At 42.0% G+C, this 20,211-nt stretch overlaps 1 protein-coding gene across 2 annotated transcripts in view; it reads left to right on the top strand.

Annotated features, from left to right (window-relative positions):
- LOC124862606 (histone-arginine methyltransferase CARM1-like) overlaps positions 1–17,325 on the top strand; it is a 41,726-nt gene extending 24,401 nt beyond the window's left edge. The window contains exons 2-16 of one of the 2 annotated variants that reach the window (XM_047356616.1): positions 1,465–1,590; positions 1,762–1,868; positions 3,276–3,380; positions 3,695–3,805; positions 7,695–7,872; positions 7,997–8,087; positions 9,827–9,908; positions 10,065–10,150; positions 10,219–10,308; positions 10,391–10,528; positions 10,695–10,784; positions 10,897–11,009; positions 13,647–13,724; positions 14,797–14,865; positions 14,945–17,325. In XM_047356616.1, coding sequence (XP_047212572.1) covers positions 1,465–1,590; positions 1,762–1,868; positions 3,276–3,380; positions 3,695–3,805; positions 7,695–7,872; positions 7,997–8,087; positions 9,827–9,908; positions 10,065–10,150; positions 10,219–10,308; positions 10,391–10,528; positions 10,695–10,784; positions 10,897–11,009; positions 13,647–13,724; positions 14,797–14,865; positions 14,945–15,084 — 1,604 coding nt within the window. In that variant the 3' untranslated portion in view covers positions 15,085–17,325. The remainder of the gene's footprint in view (positions 1–1,464; positions 1,591–1,761; positions 1,869–3,275; positions 3,381–3,694; positions 3,806–7,694; positions 7,873–7,996; positions 8,088–9,826; positions 9,909–10,064; positions 10,151–10,218; positions 10,309–10,390; positions 10,529–10,694; positions 10,785–10,896; positions 11,010–13,646; positions 13,725–14,796; positions 14,866–14,944) is intronic. The other variant, XR_007036960.1, reaches the window with a different exon arrangement.
- Positions 17,326–20,211: the final 2,886 nt, after the last annotated feature.

Genomic DNA, 20,211 nt, shown 5'->3' with positions numbered 1-20,211 from the left:
CAGTTAAAGTTCAGGGCTAAAATCAATTGAGAATCTGTTGGAAGAGGTGAAAACTGCTGCTTACAGCTTGCTTTCCACGCAGTCTGACTGAGCTTGAGCTGTTTTGCAAAGAATGCAGTTTCACTCCTTGTATGCCCAAAACTGATGGAGCTAAATCCTAAAAGACTTGCAGTTTAATCAGCATCAAAAGGTGGTTCTACAGAGCATTGACTCGGGGGCTGAATAAGAATATGCACTACTTTCCGTTGGTCTATCAAAAATCCTAGTACAATACATTGAGGTTGGAACGTGATAAAATGGTTAACATTTTGTGAGGCGCTGTGAAAACTAGACCACAGCCACAGAGACATGAGAGATAGAGTTTATATAAATCTTAAGCATCAGTAAAGACTTTAGAGTTCATCAACTGTATTTACAATTTATGCTTGCATGATGTTAATGCTGCTCCTAAAAGAATGGTCCCAGGCTGCTCCTCCCACAGAATCATCACTTACCCATCTGCCATTATGGACAATCTGAACCGAGCCTTTAGTTGCTAAAATGTTCACTCCCACTCGAATATTGTAAATGCATAATTCCATCCTCATCATCATTCTGCCGTTGCTTTTGTTTAGATATACAGGGGTTGGACAATGAAACTGAAACACCGTCGGGAGCTCCACAGGGTCAATATACACGGCCGGGCTGCTATAGCCAAACCTTTGGTCACTCATGCCAATGCCAAACGTCGGTTTCAATGGTGCAAGGAGCGCAAATCTTGGGCTGTGGACAATGTGAAACATGTATTGTTCTCTGATGAATCCACCTTTACTGTTTTCCCCACATCTGGGAGAGTTACGGTGTGGAGAAGCCCCAAAGAAGCGTACCACCCAGACTGTTGCATGCCCAGAGTGAAGCATGGGGGTGGATCAGTGATGGTTTGGGCTGCCATATCATGGCATTCCCTTGGCCCAGTACTTGTGCTAGATGGGCGTGTCACTGCCAAGGACCACCGAACCATTCTTGAGGACCATGTGCATCCAATGGTTCAAACATTGTATCCTGAAGGTGGTGCCGTGTATCAGGATGACAATGCACCAATACACACAGCAAGACTGGTGAAAGATTGGTTTGATGAACATGAAAGTGAAGTTGAACATCTCCTATGGCCTGCACAGTCACCAGATCTAAATATTACTGAGCCACTTTAGGGTGTTTTGGAGGAGTGAGTCAGGAAACGTTTTCCTCCACCAGTATCACGTAGTGACCTGGCCACTATCCTGCAAGAAGAATGGCTTAAAATCCCTCTGACCACTGTGCAGGACTTGTAGATGTCATTCCCAAGATGAATTGACGCTGTATTGGCCGCAAAAGGAGGCCCTACACCATACTAATAAATTATTGTGGTCTAAAACCAGGTGTTTCAGTTTCATTGTCCAACCCCTGTATCTTTATTGACTGATTTGTCTTTCGGTTTCTTTGCAGGAGAGGAGACGAGTGTGTTCAAATGTTCAGTTTCACGTGACACAGAGTGCAGCCGCGTGGGGAAGCAGTCATTCATCATCACCTTAGGCTGCAACAGCGTCCTCCTGCAGTTCTCCTCGCCCGCAGGTACCCGACACACAACCAGATGAGAACCCTGTAACATGGTTCTCTAAATTCACTTGGCTTTACCTGTCAACAGTTATGGAAATATTTCATAGGTTAATAAAAATAAAAATTGTTAAAACCTGCTTCCCAATTAAACCCACATGATGTCACAATGTTTGTGCTCTGCTTCAGACTTTCAGTCCTTCTATAACCTTCTGAAGAACTGTCGGGGGCATGCTGGCGAGTGCTCCGTCTTCAGTGAAAGAACAGAGGAGTCCTCTGCTGTACAGTATTTCCAGGTGAGGAGAACACAGCAGACTCCTCAAGATCGATGAGGTTTTTAGAAATGAGTACAGAAATGAGTCTTACCTGCTTGACAGTTTATAGTTTATTGGTCCCTAGAATAGAAAGTCAGGACAAAGTTCGAGACTCTGGTTTACTCTCCAGATTTCTCTATCATGCTATTTTGTGTTCTCGCAAGATATGAAATTAGAAATATGTAATTGGGTTTGACTTACAAACATAAGCCATCTGTGTGTTTACATTTTTATGTAGCTGTCGTCAGTCATGGTTTAAACAGAAAAGGTCATTCTCTTCAAGATTCTGCTGTTTGTCTTTCTAAATTCATCTCAGAACCACCAATTAGAACCAGGTTACTGACATCAGAGTGTGCTTGCACACAGCAAGTTCGCGTCATCACGTCATTCTGTGTTGTCACCTTCCTGCACAACACTTTTAGCATTCTGACGACCTCAGCTCAGGTTTTTTAGTGACAGACCAAGTCCACATGATACTGATATCCAAGGAAAGTGCCTCAGGCTTTTCTTTAAAATGTGACAATAAAATGTTTTTGGTCTGAGGGTGTAGAGGACTGCTGTGCATATGCATATTTGTATATGCATAGAGCTGGTTAGCAGGTGTTTTAGCACAGCACATAAAGAGCACCACCTTTAAACACTGCATTCTGGTGGCTAAACATTGCTACAGTTCTATCTTCAAGTGCCTCGGTTTGGATGCTCTTCTTTGGTTCTTCCCAGTGACCAGCATCCATCGTTTTGGTTGTTTCAGTAAAATGAAAGCAATTCCTCAGCTTAGAGTGCCCTTCCAAAATTTTCATACCACTTGAACCTCTTCACATTTCTTCTTGGGGTGGCAATCTTTAGTCTCTTCAATTTAATTAATTATGATTCAGAAGGGTATGATACGATTGTATACCAATTTTTGACATTAATCAGAGAAGCAGCCAAAAGACCCAGTGTACCTCTGGAGTAACTGCAGTGATCGACAGCTCAGGTCTGGAGAATGTTGACAGGACCACTATGAGTTATATACTCCACAAATGATTTAAGAGACACAGAAAACAAGTATTGGCTTGGCTCAGATGGAGCCAAAATGGAACCTTTTGGACGACTTGCAAAGCGCTATTAGTAGTTAAAAAATAACATGCACACACCCCTGAACACACCATTCCCGCCATAAAACATGGTGACGGCAGCATCATGCTGTGGGGATGCTTTTTGCTTAGCGTGGACGGGTAAGCTGATCAGTTGATAAGATTACTGGCGCTAAATCCAGAACAATCCTGGAAGAAAACACATTAGAGGCTTCAGAACACTGGGGTGGAGCTTCACCTTGAACTGAAATCAAGGCTGTTCTGGTGAAATATTTCTGTTTATGCTGAAAATGTTTCTTTGTTGTTCCAACAGTTTTACGGCTACCTCTCCCAGCAACAGAACATGATGCAGGACTATGTTCGGACAGGGACGTACCAACGGGCTATTCTCCAGAACCACACTGACTTTAAGGACAAGGTAACCTCCTGACATAGCTGACCTGTCAGTTATTTCACTCAAACATACACAGAAAATTCAGCTTTTTCAGTTAGGAATGAATATACAGTAAAACACAAAAAAGTGAAATGTTGATGGAAGCTAAGATATTCTGTAGATATGTACAATGACTTTCAGAAGTTATCTTTAAAGGCAAATTGATCTCCTTTAAGTAGAGGGGGTAAAGTGCTTACGTTTGTGGGAATGTGTCAAACACAATGCCGGACATTTGTCTAGAACAATAATTTAAATAGTTGCTGGCAGTAACAATGAGTCTTTTCCTTTCTGTTCTCCAGGTGGTACTGGATGTGGGATGTGGATCAGGAATCCTCTCTTTCTTTGCTGCCCAAGCTGGAGCCAGGAAGGTGTACGCAGTGGAGGCCAGCACCATGGCACAGCATGCTGAGGTCCTTACAAATATATACAAGCAATTTACCTTTAAATACCTTGCGACATGATCCCTGGCTGCTCAAACTGGCTCTAGGGACGTGGAATGCCACCTTGCTGGGGGGAAGGAACTTGAGCTTGTGGGGGAGGTAGAGCGATACCTGCTAGCAATAGTTGGGCTCACCTCCATGCACAGCCTCGGCTCTGGAACCCAGCTCTCCAAGAAATGTTGGTTCGCTTCTGTTCTGGAGTGGCCCGCTGGGAGAGGCAGCCACTGGGTGGATTTGCTTGTCGCCCTCAGCTAAGCTGTCTCGTGTTGGGGTTTACCCCAGTGAATAAGAGGATTGCATCCCTGCGCCTTCAGGTTGGGGAGAGGTCTGTGACCGCTGTTTCAGCCCACGGTCTGAGTAGCGGCGCGGAGTACCCTGCCTTCTTGGTGTCCCTGTTGCTGGATGGCACCCCTCTCGGGGACACCGCCATTCTGCTGGGGGACTTCAACACCCACTTGGGAAACAACAATGGCACGGAGGGGTGTGATGGGAGGCATGGCCTCCCCAGTCTGAACCTGAGTGGTGTTTCATTGTTGGACTTCTGTGCCAGTCACAGATTGTCCATAATGAACATCATGTTCAGGCATAAGGGTGTTTATCACTGCATTTGGCACCAGAACACACTTGGCCAGAGGTTGATGGTGGACTTTGTAGCAGTGTCTTCTGACATTCAGCCGTGTGTTTTGGACACTTTGGTGAAGGGAGGGGCTGAGATGTCTACCAATCACCACCTAGTGGGGAGTTGGTTCCGCTGGCAGTGAAGGAAGCCATCCAGACTCTGTCGGCCCAACTGTGTAGTGCGGGTCTGCTGGGAACGTTGCCTGTCAAGCTCAGAAAGGAGTTCTTTCGAGCCTTGCCTTAGGGCGGTTTGCAGCTGAGTGCGAAGCATCGGAGATGACAATCAGCTCCTCCAAGTCCTAGGCCATGATTCTTGACCTGAAACGGGTGGCTTGCCCTCTTTAGGTCAGTGGGTAGTTCCTGCCTTAAGTGGAGGAGTTTTAGAATCTCAGGGTCTTGTTCACGAGTGAGAGAAGAATGGAGCGAGAGAGCCACAGTAATGCTGTGCTGGGTCATAACCAAAAGAAGGAGATGTCAAATACAAGTGGCTAAAATGTTCTAGTTTTATGTCCCTTTGCCACTGGCTCAATTTAAACTCTACTCAACTCCACTCTGCTCACTTTGTGTGAGTTTCATTACTGATTTTCCGTACCAGTAACTAGTTTTTCAGTCCTAGCTCCTGAGCAGGTATGACCAGTGCTGAGTAGGGAATACATGTGACATGAACACACTGCTGTTCACTGATTGGCCTTGGAAAAAGAAGGAATGATGAGGTTTTCGCTGAGATAGTGCAGGAAAAAGTTAATAAAACTCGAGCGACTGTAATAATATCAATGACTCCAATGGATGGAGCAGATCATACCGAAATATAATTTTACTTTTTACAAATATTAAAGGCCTGAAGGCTAAAGAAAAAGGACACATCATTTCTGAATTACACGCACGTTGCACGCTGTGGCTTTTTAATATCTTTAACCAGCTGATCACACATAAAATCAGCTGTTCAGACAATACCACCATGAAACAGCGTGTTTGGTTTGGAAATGTATTCATGATCTTAAAGCGAACCAGCGTCTGCAGGAGGAGGGAGCAGGCAGAGAATAGCTGCCTGTAATCAGACTGCCTGCCTCTGATCAAACGGGAGGAAGTCCCGCTGTATCCGCTGAACGCAAATATCCAAAATCCAACCTGAAATTAACGTCACAATAGGTGCTTCAACCCAACTTAATTAAATCATAAAATCATTAGCATGACTCTGGAGAACTTGACTGCATACTGAGGAGGTCATTCAGCCATTTGATTCAGGTGTGTTGGACCAGGGACACATCTAAAACGTAGCAGGACACCAACCCTCTGAGACTGAAGTTTGATCCTACTGTTCTAAACGGACCTGTTAAGGGTCCCTGGTAAATTTGTTCTAAACTAATGCTTAAAGTAAGATATTTTTCCTCCCCCCATTGAATAAATGTACTCAATTTTTAATGGACTGTTCTAAAATCTTTAGTGTGAGATTATGCTGCTACAGTAAAAAATGCATCTTGAGAAGTTCTCAGATCATCTGTGTCAGACCTTGCTTTCTGTCAATGGAATCTGATACAGGCTCAATACACACATCCGTGAAGAACTTTGACTCATCAGTCTCAAGCTGCCACCTGCTGTTTTCTGCATCATTGAGTTGCCAGGCCTGCTTTCTGTGTCAGTAGTATGACTTGTTTTCATTTTGCCTGTGTAAACCACTTCTTACCAGACCTAATTGGACAAACGACACAAGTACCTGGGTCTCAGAACCTTCTCAGAGTTCTGTACTGATGGTACTCCTGCACATTTTCCAAGTTTAAGGGTAAATGTGGTCCTTTTCTATTAATCTGTGCCAGACCACTGAAAGTACTCTGAACAGCTTTGTTATTCTTCAGTGGAGCTTGAAGAGCACATCTGGAAACTCCAGGCTGCTTGGGGAATCCTAACTGAGATCGCTTTCCTTGTTGCTGTACCCAGCCTGTGACATTAACCTGTTTTCTGACCTGAGGAACCGAGTCTGCTTGTTGCTCACTACGTGTTTCAACTTAGAAACATGATGACCATTGGTACCTGTTTGGTATATCAGAGTATTCATACACTCAACTAACCATACAAGAATTGTCTTTGTGCAAATGTAACATGTAAAATTAATGACGACGGGGTTTGGTCACACTGAATTTGGATTTCATTTACATTTTTCTTCTTTAGCTTACTTTGTGTAGATAAGAAAACAGTATTTAAACTTGAAATTACGTCCTTACTTCAGAGATGCAGCCATCGGTTTTTGTGGCTGATTTCTTCAAATTCTAAGCAGCCAATATTAATTTAAATCGATTCAAATATTTATTGAACAACTATAAATACAAGAAACTATTTTTCTACCTTCAACATCAACTGAAAACTGAACTGTGCTAATAATAAAAGGTTAGTTGTAACACACTGATTTCTCCAACACTGCCACAGCTTATGGAGCTGTTTTCTCTGCATTACAGAAAATCTACATGTATTAAATATCTCTACATTATGGTACAGATGTCTCTTTAAAAAAACAAAAATCAAAATTATTACAGGATGACTAATGCTGCGTTCCATTACCTTTGGAAGTCGGAACTAGGAACTAGGAGTTTACTTCATTTGAGTTGTAGTGTTCCAGTTTCATGCTCGTTTTCGATTATATTGCTAGAAACTAGAACAGCAGTCTTACAACAATAACAATGACAATAACTGTTCTATGCGGTATTTCGTGGATATAAACAGAATACTGAAAAGTAGTACATGTACGACTAAATGTTGCTGAAATAATAAAGAACTGCTGAAAACAGTCACAGTAAGGATGTTTTACTACTGTTGATGTAAGTAGCCGCCATCTTGAATGTGGAAGTCAGGTATAGTTTTGTTGCCCGGACTTTCTGACATGTTCTTTGGGGAGCATTCCAGTTGAAATTTTGAAGCGTTTAGCACAATCACTTGTATGTATTTCTTGTAGAGTTAGCTGAACCTGCCTTTAACTATGAATTCCTAAAGATTGCCATCTTTTCTGAATCAATCATGTTCCAAGAGAGACAGGATTGGGCTCTGCTCAAAACTAAAACAGCAGATCAGTAATCACTGATCAGAAAAGCCTCAGAGTTTTTACTTTGACTGATCATCAATCAGGGCCGGTCAAGTGCAGAATAACTCGATCCAGGTCAGTTTTATGGTGTATATACCTTATACATGATACTACAATTTCATGAGAATTTGGCTTGGGATCAACTGGGAGTATTTGTTTTTTACCCTGCAGGTTCTAGTGAACAGCAACCGTCTAAGTGAACGTGTGGTCGTCATCCCTGGGAAGGTGGAGGAGGTGTCTCTGTCTGAGCAAGTCGACATCATTATTTCAGAGCCCATGGGCTACATGCTGTTCAACGAGCGGATGCTGGAGAGCTACCTGCATGCCAAAAAGTTCCTCAAACCCAACGGTGAGGAGGTCGGGGACTCTGGATGATCTCAAAACACCTAAAATCCATTCTTAGACAGGTTTTGCACATCTGCATGTTTAAAAGCACTTGTTTGAATGTCATCTGCTCTGTGTGTGTGTTTCAGGTAAAATGTTCCCCACTATCGGAGACGTCCACCTGGCTCCCTTCACGGATGAGCAGCTCTACATGGAGCAGTTCACCAAGGCCAACTTCTGGTAAGGAGGAAAGAGAAACAATTAGACTGGTAGAAGTCAGACTCAACCGCTCAGACATTTTAGCTAAATTCTGAACTCAGAATTGGTTTATTAAAAACAAAAAGCTAGTTGATTTTGTCAGCATAAATTCTTGTTGAGTCAGCATGTGTCTTTGCTTAAAGGAGCCAGTCTTTGCAAAATTCACACACTTGTGTTATAGAACCTATTATTTGGAGATCAAGTCTAAGACACAATTCCTTATTTCCTCTTTTCACTTTTTCTCTGTCAGCATTTTCCCGTTGCATAGCACAGCACTGGGGTGAGCAGTGGATTGTTTTTTACACAGTATGCAGATTATTATAGACGTTCAGGCAGTGATGCTCCTCTCAGAAAAGTTCATGTTCTGCTTCTGTTTTTAAAGAAATTAGGTGAGCCAAACAGCATTTACATGCTGTTTTTCCACAGTGTTGTGATGTAAATTGTTCTGTAGAGTTCTTTCTGGGCTCTGGAACATGTTGACCTATTGAACTAAACATTTAGAAATTCAGGGCACCTCCACAAATATTAGAATACATTGAAAATATGTCTAAAAGTCTATCTTGTATTACAGTGGTATAATCTTACACTGAAATATTTTAGAAACATCTAAACTTTAATTTGTTGAACTTTCATCTTTTAAATTTATTTAGTGGAGAAAAACACCTCTTTATTTATATGTTTATCTAGTTCAGTACATTTATAGAGACCCTAACAATTCCTCCGGAAAAGTATATGGAACCGAAGTAATTTTCCAATTTATCCTTTTCCTTGTGTGTGTCTTGCAACATGGATTACAAACTCAGTGTGTCTGAAAACACATACTTTAGCTCAGATGTATTTTCGTTTTGGATATGGTTTTAGGCTGCAAGGTGACGCAATATTTGGCACTTGTTGCCTTGCAGCAAGAAGGTCCCTGGTTCAAATTCCGGCCTGGGGTCCTTCTGCATAGAGTTTGTATGTTCTCCCTCTGTGTGGGTTTTCTGAAGGTACTCCGGCTTCCTCCCACGGTCCAAAAACAGATGGTTATGTCAAATGGTTACTCTAAGTGTGTGTGTGTATGTGTGTGTGTGTGTGGGCTCCAGCGAGAGGACCAGAAAACGTTTTTAACCAACAAAGAGAAGCCAATTTTAGAAAGTGAAGACATTTTACTGGTCCTCACGTTTTCCATGCTGATTTTAGGTTGGTGGTTAGGTTTAGTACTAAGTACTAAGATATGAATTGATTGAGTATAGGTTGGGTTTAGGGTTAGTTATCCACTGATAATGGGTAGGTTTAGGATTAGGGCAGGTTTAGGCCATAGACATGAATGGAACTTAATCAAAAGTCCTCATAAAGATGCAAGTACAAGGATGTGTGTGTTTGTGTGTGCATGGTTACTTGTTCTTTGTGTCTCTGTGTTGCCCTGTGATGGACTGGTGACCTGTCCAGGGTGTACCCTGCCTCTCGTACAATCACTGCCGGTGTTGGGCACCAGTCCCCCAACGACTCTGCTTAAATAACAGGGTATAGAAGATGGAGGAAAGGATGATATGTTTGGTTTAAAAAAATAGTTGTATTATAATTAATACTTGGATTATAATTGCATGAATATTTCATTCCAGTAACTTGAAGAACATTACTTTTCCATTTTCAGTGATGGAAAGAAAAATGTTTTATGGGCAATGGGTGATGAAGTGTGTGTGATCTAAAGTCTAGATCTGTCTTTGTTCACCCCCTCTCAGGTATCAGCCCTCCTTCCACGGTGTAGACCTCTCTGCTCTCAGAGGAGCTGCAGTGGACGAGTACTTCCGCCAGCCAATTGTGGTGTGTACCTCACTGAAAAACAGATTCTTTTTGCTAATGTTCTCACGGTGCATTAGATGAACACAGGTCTGAGCTGTTCGTCATTCATACTAAACAGCACTAACCTCAGTGATGTAAGCTGTGTGAACAGGATTCGTTGATGTTTTTCCACTGCAGGACACGTTTGATATCCGCATTCTGATGGCCAAGTCAGTTAAATACACGGTGAACTTCTTGGAGGCCAAAGAGGAGGATCTCTATAGGTATGTGCACATTTTTCTGTCTCTGCAGATGTGTATGAATGTCTCCTTATGGACTCTTTGCTCTATAGGATAGAGATTCCTTTTAAGTTCCACATGATGCACTCAGGCCTTGTGCATGGCCTGGCCTTCTGGTTTGATGTGGCGTTTATGGGATCAGTGTAAGTCTTCTAACTGCAGACATGGGCTCTCTTTGAGTTGAACAAGATTCCAGATGTTTTCCTATGTATGTCCTCCCTGTAGGATGACAGTATGGCTGTCCACGGCACCCACAGAGCCTCTCACCCATTGGTACCAGGTTCGTTGCCTGCTGCAGTCTCCCCTCTTTGCTAAAGCTGGGGACACACTGTCCGGCACTGCGCTGCTGGTGGCCAACAAAAGGTAGGTTAATTATGTATTTGCTCTATTTCGTGTCCCAACTGTTGTTGTTCAAGGCATAAAGAGTTCCTCGGTTCGAGACTCAATTGGTCTCCGAGGTGTTCAAAGATGACAAGTCATACTCAAGTGGCTTTTCTAATGTTTCTTATAATCCACTTTCTCCCCGCAGACAAAGCTACGACATCAGTATTGTTGCCCAGGTGGACCAGACCGGATCAAAGTCCAGCAACCTCCTGGACTTGAAGAACCCCTTTTTCAGGTGAGTTCATGTTCGGACTGCATCTGTTTGATATGGCTCTCATGGGACAAAATACACTAAGGAGTGCATTGTGTCTTTTGATTTTCAACAATGTTTGTTTCTGTATGTGCAGGTACACAGGCACCACTCCCAACCCCCCTCCTGGCTCACACTACACCTCCCCATCTGAGAACATGTGGAACACTGGGGCAGCCTACAGTATGAATCAGGGGATGGCTGTATCAGGTGAACATGGAAACTCTGAGATTAAAGATCCTTCATCTTTTTGTTCTTTTACCCTGTCCTGTCTGACAGAGTAGCACTCAGAATTGTTGTCTGAGTGCCAAGAACAAACCGGACAGATATTTTTCACAAGTACAGCATTACAGCTAACGTTATAATGCTCAGCTTGATATATATAAAAGAAACTTCATTAGAAACTGTATTAGGATTATTTCAAAAACAATGGGCATGGATTAAAAAAAAGAAGAGAAGGTAGAGAGGTGGGGCAAAAAGTTAAAAAGGAGACATAAGAATAGAGGAGAGAAAGAAGGATAAATGGAATACAAGATAACACCCTAGAAGACGGCTTCTACACCTGCAGAACAAGAGAAAGAAGATATATCTGTGTATCTGTAAACACCTGTGGGTGTAAGTGTGAGCGTGCTTGTGTATATAAGGGTTTTCCATAAGAATTTTCCATAGTGGGTGTGATGGGCCACAGACCTGCCCCCCTGGACCCAACCAAGACAGACACGGACGAGATCTGAGCCACAGACACCCAAAGGTCCCCCAGAGCATGGGAGCCCCAGGAGTACCACCGCCCACCCAGAGTTCCACATTTGATGGAGGCCCTAAGATCCGTTATCTGAGTATAATGCATACCCATTTTCACTACCCACCCACATAATTCTGCAAAGAAAAAAAAAATCCTCCCCCCCCTATCTGTTCACCAGTCTATCCAGCCCCCGCCCACCCCGAGGCTATTTTAAGGCTCTGGGCAGAACTTGAAACCCTCTCTCAGCTTTCTATCTAAATATGAAGGGAGAATGCTGCAGAGATCCACTCATCAAGGTTGTGGGATGATGGGAGTACCACAAAACCAGTTCACAAATAAACTGCCAAATTTACCCAGATGAAATATCAAACAGGAAACATACTTATTTGCAAAATGTTATGTAAATGCTCTTTGTAAATATTATATCCTGATTTGTTTATCATAACACCAAGCCTTTGCCTAACATTTGGTTTTATTTTCATCTTGTTGCCGTTTCCTCCATCTTGCTGTAATATAAGCAGGTTTAGTGTTTATGTTCATTGGCTGCTTCTTCTGTCACCGAACTCCTTGTCTCTGAATACTTTGTAGACAGGATCATTGGTGACAAGTTCCTAACATCAACCTGACCTTTACCAAGCATTGACCTCTTCAGTCACATTATTGGTTCCAGATTTTGCTTTGCTGCTGGGAACATTGGTTCATGTTTTAAAGCTGGATCAAATCCTGACTTGCCCACATTGATGGAATAAGAGTAAATATTAGGCATCTAAAGGGTTTATTCTCACATGAAGTCTTTCTAAAAACAGTTAGATGCAAGCTTGAAGTGAAATTACAAGTGAACATTTCACAATGAGGGATTTTGATAAACAGGTATCTGCAGATGCCCAGTCACGTTCCAGTACTTAACCAAAATATAAAAGTTCATTAGCTTTATAGTGGAGTAAAATAACACTATATTTCACCAGTATTATATGGATGTGGAGTGAGCCTATAGAGTTTTTTTTTACTTACTGTGTTGAGTTTATTTCTATTATGTCCATTGAGATAAGAGCAGCATTGATTTGTTTTAACATGTCACTCTAACCCTTTTTACACTCCAGCTGTACTCACAAACCATCATTCATTTCTACACTGTTAAGCAGCCCAGTAGGGGCCTTGGACTTTAGTGTCTTGTCTAGGGGATTGGAATGTGCTGTGAGGACGCTGGAATCAAAATCATACCCTGTCAATTACCAGACAAACCCTCTTCCAGCTGAGCCCGTCTGCCTCACCAACGATCCACATGCTTACAGGTCCTTCTCAAAAAATTAGCATATTGTGATAAAGTTCATTATTTTCCATAATGTCATGATGAAAATTTAACATTCATATATTTTAGATTCATTGCACACTAACTGAAATATTTCAGGTCTTTTATTGTCTTAATACGGATGATTTTGGCATACAGCTCATGAAAACCCAAAATTCCTATCTCACAAAATTAGCATATCATTAAAAGGGTCTCTAAACAAGCTATGAACCTAATCATCTGAATCAACGAGTTAACTCTAAACACCTGCAAAAGATTCCTGAGGCCTTTAAAACTCCCAGCCTGGTTCATCACTCAAAACCCCAATCATGGGTAAGACTGCCGACCTGACTGCTGTCCAGAAGGCCACTATTGACACCCTCAAGCAAGAGGGTAAGACACAGAAAGACATTTCTGAACGAATAGGCTGTTCCCAGAGTGCTGTATCAAGGCACCTCAGTGGGAAGTCTGTGGGAAGGAAAAAGTGTGGCAGAAAACGCTGCACAACGAGAAGAGGTGACCGGACCCTGAGGAAGATTGTGGAGAAGGGCCGATTCCAGACCTTGGGGGACCTGCGGAAGCAGTGGACTGAGTCTGGAGTAGAAACATCCAGAGCCAGGGCTTTATTTTCTCATTAAAAACTTGCCATGGTAATGTTATCTCCTTTCAGATTTTTACTGTATGTACAGTTTCAGAATACTACCTTTTGTGAGATCTCAGTGTGAAACTGATTTAAGCCAGTTTTCTCAGGAAGAACTAATGTAGACTAAATATGTGGTAAATGCTAACTGCTTTGTTTGCTCTTTGTCCCCATCAGGGATGCCAGCAGCTTATGACCTCAGCACAGTCATTGGCAGCGGCCCAGCAGCGTCTCACAACAACCTCATCCCTCTAGGTATGAAGCTCAGCCTCTCCACTTCTAATGTAGAGAAACACGAAAACTGCTCTTGAATTTTTGTTAAGCTGTTAGGAAGACATTTTCTGTTTTTATGTCTGTTTGTTTGTGTCTTTATTGTCAGAAAAGAAAACTGGTTCATTTCCTTTGATATAGTTGAAGTGATAGAGATTAGATTACTATGAACATTTTGTCAGGGTCTATAATCTTTTTAATTTGACCTTTCAGATCTTCCCTTCAGTATATAATAGGTAGGAAGGGGGTTGAAGTCGACCTCTGATCCACTTGAGAGGGTCGCAGACCCACAATCATTAAGAGCTCTAAGGGTAAAATAGGATTGCAAAACATTTTTAAAGAAGTGATGTGATACAAGCGAAGGCAGCAGCTGGGGTCTGTGACTGCAGACAGGCACGAGACACAGGAGGATCTTCAACTTTCTGTCCTATCTAGGAAATACATTGATCAGCAGAATCTGACGCTGAGAAAACGTGGAGTATGTTCAGAACATTTTCTTGTATTTGAAGCACTGAATGCACAAGGACTAGATTCAGGGAACATCCCTCAACATGTTGTTCAGGTGCTGTGATTTGTGAGCTTGTGTTCCACGAGCGCACACAATCCATCTCACAGTCTCGCCTTGAATGATGTGAGTGATCATTCCTATGCACTCCACAGCTAATGGGAGCTGTAAATATGATTGGAGCCACTGAAGGAGTGCACCCTGAATCAAACAGATCCCTGAGGTGACTTAGCAGGATAGTGTGATCAACCATATCAAAAGATCAACGGAGATCTAACAAAACAAGTTTAGAACATGTTACCACGTTGAAGAACAGGAGCAGGTCCTTGCAGAGCTCTAATGAAGCAGATTCTATAGTGGAATAGGTCCTGACACCTGAAAAGAATTTCTCCATAACATACTAGCATATGCTACCAAGTTGTCTTAGGTGGTGGCGTTGTTTAGGTTACCATAGCCACTACGTAGCATCTTGTGCCCACAAACAAAAAACAACATGCTCTAAGTTGGAATTGATTGCTTCATCTGACGGCTGTCCCTTCTGATTGGTCACAGTGAACACAGGGATTGTAAACCACACCCACTCGAGGATGGGCTCCATCATGAGCACAGGAATAGTTCAAGGTAACTGCCTGTACAGTAACCATCTCAGCGTGTATCATTCTTGGCAGTTGTGAAAGCAATGCTTTGTTCTCTGTTTTAGGAGCCACAACAGGCCAGTCAGGCCCCAGCAGCAGCGGTACTTACTATCCCATCACCAACCAGTTCACCATGGGGGGCGCTGCCATCTCCATGGCTTCACCTATGGTCATCCCCAGCAACACCATGCATTATGGCAGTTAAAATGAAGATCTTGTAAAGACATGTTTGACCCTCGGCACCTCCCTGCATGACAGGAACTTCCCCCTTAACCCTCATGGACCCACCATCCACAACCAAAACCAGAAAACCAAAACTAGGGCTGTGCTGGCATTTCCCTGACCTTTTCACCGGCCTCTTTCCAGTTAAGTCCATCACTAGACAAACAGATGAACGCTTTGTATCCGTCCACTCTTGTCTTGCTGAAGGCTGAAGCCTCCTTTTGGTTCTCCCATTGGATTTTTAGGAGCTTTTCATCTCTAAGACAGTTTTAAACACCTGTTGCTCCATATGTTTTGACTATAATTCGAGTCCATCCACACACTGTTCCGTCTTCCTCTTTTTTCTTAAGTGTCTTGACCCTTTAAGTGTTTGTCTTCACCCGAGTATCAGCTGTTTGCTTGAAACCAGCATCATTCCGTTCCACCGCGCTCTACCCTGTACAGCAGGGACTCCCAACAACTCATCTGTGGGCTTCTGTCTTCCTCTTCACACTGTAGATCCACGTTTAAAGGCCTGACCTCCCTTTCAAGGTGAATAAAGTAGCACTCTTGTGTGCTAACCTTCCAGTCAGGTTCTCACTTCTAGGTTTGTTTTTCAAAGAAAACCACCACACTGAAGGACATCTCATGTAAAATTTGAAACATCAGCTTTTAGGAGACATGCTGGTCACCTTCCATGCTGACTGATGGTATCATACCTGTGATAATTTGTGTCTGCGGTAAGTTTAAGGTCTATGTGCTTAGGCAGATGTTCAGTGTATTTGAAGAAGCTGGCAGTGTGTTGCTATACTGATGTTACCACAGTTTAACATGAATCTGCTACAAATGTTCCTCTTGATTCACAAGCTAGGTAATGTTAGGTAGTTTATTTGTATCAAATTTAAAATGTTTACCTTGAAAAAGTAGTTTTTATATATCCACCCACATAATATAACTTTAGGAAGGAATAATCTCCAAGCTATCTTTACATGCACTCTTAACCAACAACAGCAGGGGGCAGTGTTGAACAGCTATTTTCATACTGACACAAACAGCAGAAAATGGTCATTCTGTCCTGTTTCTAATTTTAAACTCTTAAGACGATGGGTTGTAAAGTTAGTGTGCTAATGGTAACCAAATGATCTAGAAAGAAACCTTTGAATAAATGAATAGAGACTGTGTTTTGGCTCCTTGCTGAACTGTGATCACTGGCTCACCTGATAAACTGCCTCCACTTATGGTGAGTGTAGCTTTACAGGCTCAAGATTTTTTGCAATTTGCAGGTTTAAAGTATGATGATTTAAAAGTTGGCCAATATGTCACATAGAGCTGCTATTAAATGGTCTGGCAGCCATTTAGATACAGGCAGCTGAGAGATGCAGGATATTTAAAGATTTTATTCCGCTTAAATACTCAACATGGAAGGTGATTAAAGTGACACTCTGCTGAAACATTTAGTCAAGCCTAGAAGTGGGTTCATATGGCTTTCTGCTCCTCCAAGCATCTCTGTGTGTTCTTGCCTGAGAGGATGTAGCTTCATCCTAGCTCTGTTTGAGGAAAAAGCTAGAAGAGCAACCCAGAAGGAAGCAATCAACTGGAACCATGGCAGAAATGGCGGCTCCTCTCTCATGCTTATATGTTTTCCTGCTTCAGAATTTCCTGAGACTGTCAAAATGACTTTTATGTCCAGGCTTTGGAGACTGAGCACCTCCAACCGCCTCCCTCCTCATCGGTTCACTTACCTTTGACCATCAGCATATCACTGTTGTCTACACAGCCTCCATCCACATCTACTTTTATCAGTAAAGGAAGGAGAGAGACTGACACTTTTATGCATTACTTTTGGTGTCACAACTATTGGAACTTGATTTTGCAAGTTTTAGGAGAGCTTAGGAAAATGTCTTAGTGGGAACTATTTTTTTTTTGGGATTTTTTTTTCTCTTTCACAAGAAAACAAAAAAGAAAAAAAACTAAATTAAATGTGGAGATGTTCCAACCCATTCTGGAATCCTGGAATGTTGTAGTACTTTAGTTTGTTCTTTCCTCTTTGTAATATAGACTGTGAACACAGCAGATGTTTTTCCATGTGTGTGTGGTAGTTAGCCTATAGTCATACTGTCCCTTTCATCGTGGTATCATGCTCTGTATGCAGGTAATGGCATCCACTGTTGATCATGAAACAGTGTAAAGGATTACTGTCATTTGTGTGTGTTAACCAATGAGAAATAACATCTTTGACGCTGTCTGACACTGACTTTTCTGCTCAAAGCACTGCTTTAAACAGTCCTAAAGGTGGCAGTGTTCACCCACTCCACACTTCACACTGTTATGGAATTCTTCACTACTCTAACTACTGCCTGACACCAGATCCAGCTGCAAATCAACTTTAAGCTATAAAATATTTAGTAACACAAACAAATATCACATGACTCAAGGGTTCACATAGCAAATCAAATCGGAGTAAGAAAGGAAGGGATTCAAGTTACTTTGAACATGGTTGGTACCAAATGTGTTAATTTGAGTTTGAGAAACTGCTGACCTGCTGGGATTTTCACACACAACCATCTCTGTCAATGGAGAATGGGCAGACTCAAATAGACTGGTTACAACCAGGTTGTTTAACCCTAGAAAGTACTTTGACAGCCTCTGCACGTGCTGCGCCTGTTCCACAAACTGAGCCACCCAGCACACCCACATGCAGAAGCAGATTGGCAACAGCAGCAGAAGGCCATACCAGGTGCAAATCCTGTCAGCTAAAACAAGAAAGTCACGATACAGCCACACAGACTGGGCAGAACTGGACAATAACATATTAATAAAATGTTTCCTGGTCTGATGAGTCACAATCTAAGCTGAAATAGTGAGATGGTAAAGCCAGACTTTGACATGTTTATACAGCATGAAATGCTCAGATCTGTCCAACCATGTGTTAACAGTTCAGACTAGTGGTGGTGGTATAATGATGTGGGAATATGTTCTTGGCACACTTTGGATGCCTTTGTACCAGTTTAGTATTGTTTAAACAAAGCCAGCTTGGCTCAGAATAATGATTGTTTGCACAAACAAAGAATATTACTTTGGTTTTAAGCACTCAAAGCATTTAGACATTTAGTACAAGTATATAAACTTTAGAGGAAATAAAGATAAAGGAACTGTATCTACATGTATTGCTGCTTAACAACTCCTTCCCTTCATCAGTGTACCCATCTTCTGATGTCTGTTTCCAGCAGGGTGATCCACCATGTCACAGAGCTCAAATCATCTCAAACTGTTTTCTTAAACATGGCAATGAATTTATTCTGATGGCTGCCCCTGTCATCAGAACTCTACCCAATAGAGCTGCTTTGGGATGTGGTGATTTTCATCATAGATGCAACTGTGATGGTATGTCAGTATGGCTCAGAATCTCACATTGTTAAATCTGTTTCATGAAGAATTCAGGCTAATCTGTAGAGGTAGAGGCAAACTGGGTCCAGCCTGGAACTAGCATGTGTACCTAACAAAAGGGCTGCTGACATTAATTTGGTTGAAAAGTGCTAGTGCTAATTTTCCACACATGGAAAAAAAAATGCTGCCATACTGATGTTTCTAAAGTTGCATTTGAGTGAACCTCGTGAGTTTTGGAACAACAGCCTTTGGAGCCAAGACAGAACTAAGATCGTTTTGTCCATAAAGCAAAAAACAAGGAGCATCTCTACAGAAACGCCAAACTGATAAGCTTAGTAGTGGAAGGATGATGATATGGACTGGACTTACAGCCACTGGACAGGGGGATCTCTGTCTGCTTACCAAAGAATCCTGGAGTCAAATGTGAGGCCATCTGTCTGACATTCAGGGTGTCTTGATCCATACTGGCTTTATGAGTATAATACAACTTAATGATTAACAGGATGGGTGGGTGTGTCAGTGACTTTTATTAGAGGTCAAAGGTCATTAAAGGTTCAGTTAGCTTTTTCCTAAATTTTGGGATCATCTTGTTGCTAAAATGTCAACAGAACAAAGACCCCAAACACAGAAGCAAATCTATAACAGAATGGCTGAAAAGGCAACAAAAAAAAAAAAGGCCTACTGAGATGAAATCCAGACCTCAGTCTGGTTGAAGTGCTGTGCTGGACAACAGAATTTATTGCAAACCTTAATATTAGAAACCAACATTGGAAAGAACAGTGTGTCAGTATTCCTCCACAACAATGAGAGACTGATAATCATATCAAATCCAAACAAAGTTTAGACCGTTAATCGAATTTTAATATCATAGTGTGATGTTAGTATGATAGTGTGAGTAAACATAAAAATCAGTTTTCATATTAAGGGAAGGAAACCTGTTTCAATAGTGGGAGCCACACAAAGGTGAAGGAGAATATCCAGCCATCAGTTCATGACTTTAAGCTCAGACACTCTTTGGTTATGCAGCAGGAAAATTAACTGAAGCACGCCAGCAAGTCCAACTCTAATTGGCTAAAAACAAAAACACAATGAGGGTTTTAGAGTATGGCAACGCCTAGCTGTAAAATGGTATTATGTAACCTTAAACAGACCGTTCCTGCTCCAAAATCCTTAATATGACTGAATTACAACAAGAGAGAGCCAAAAGCCCTTAACGGTGATTTTAAAGACTCGTTGCCACAGGACTGCCTGATAGCAGTTGTTTCTGCCAACGGTGGCACCAGCAATCATTGGGTTCAGGGAGCGATTAGTTTTTCCCAGAGGGCCAGGCTGGTTTGGATAACTTTTTTCCCTTAACAAATGAAGTAATTTAAAAACTCGTATATACTCAGGGTATCTTTGATATGAAGATGTGTTTGATGATCTGAATCATTTAACTATGACAAAAATCAAAAACAGAAGAAATGTACATTTTCACAGCTCCTATATGTTGATTAATCTTTGTGAAATAAATTGTGCTGGTTGTGTGTTTTTTTTTTTACATGTGACATTAGATTTAAATCATTAAGGAATCTGGTGAAGACCAGGGCTCGTATTCACAAAGATTCCCAGAGTTCTGTCAGAGAGCTTAGGCTTAAAATTCCAGCCAAGGACTCCTAGCTTAGAGAAGTGATTCACTTCTCTGCTGAGAGCGACTCTGAGCGAGGAGACGACAGAAACTCCTATCTTAGTGAGGAGGTGTGGT

The sequence above is a fragment of the Girardinichthys multiradiatus genome, chromosome X (assembly GCF_021462225.1).
Source record: "Girardinichthys multiradiatus isolate DD_20200921_A chromosome X, DD_fGirMul_XY1, whole genome shotgun sequence".
Lineage (NCBI taxonomy): Eukaryota > Metazoa > Chordata > Actinopteri > Cyprinodontiformes > Goodeidae > Girardinichthys > Girardinichthys multiradiatus.
The sequence above is the reverse complement of the archived record's forward strand: the minus strand, read 5'-3'. Positions and strand labels throughout refer to the sequence as shown.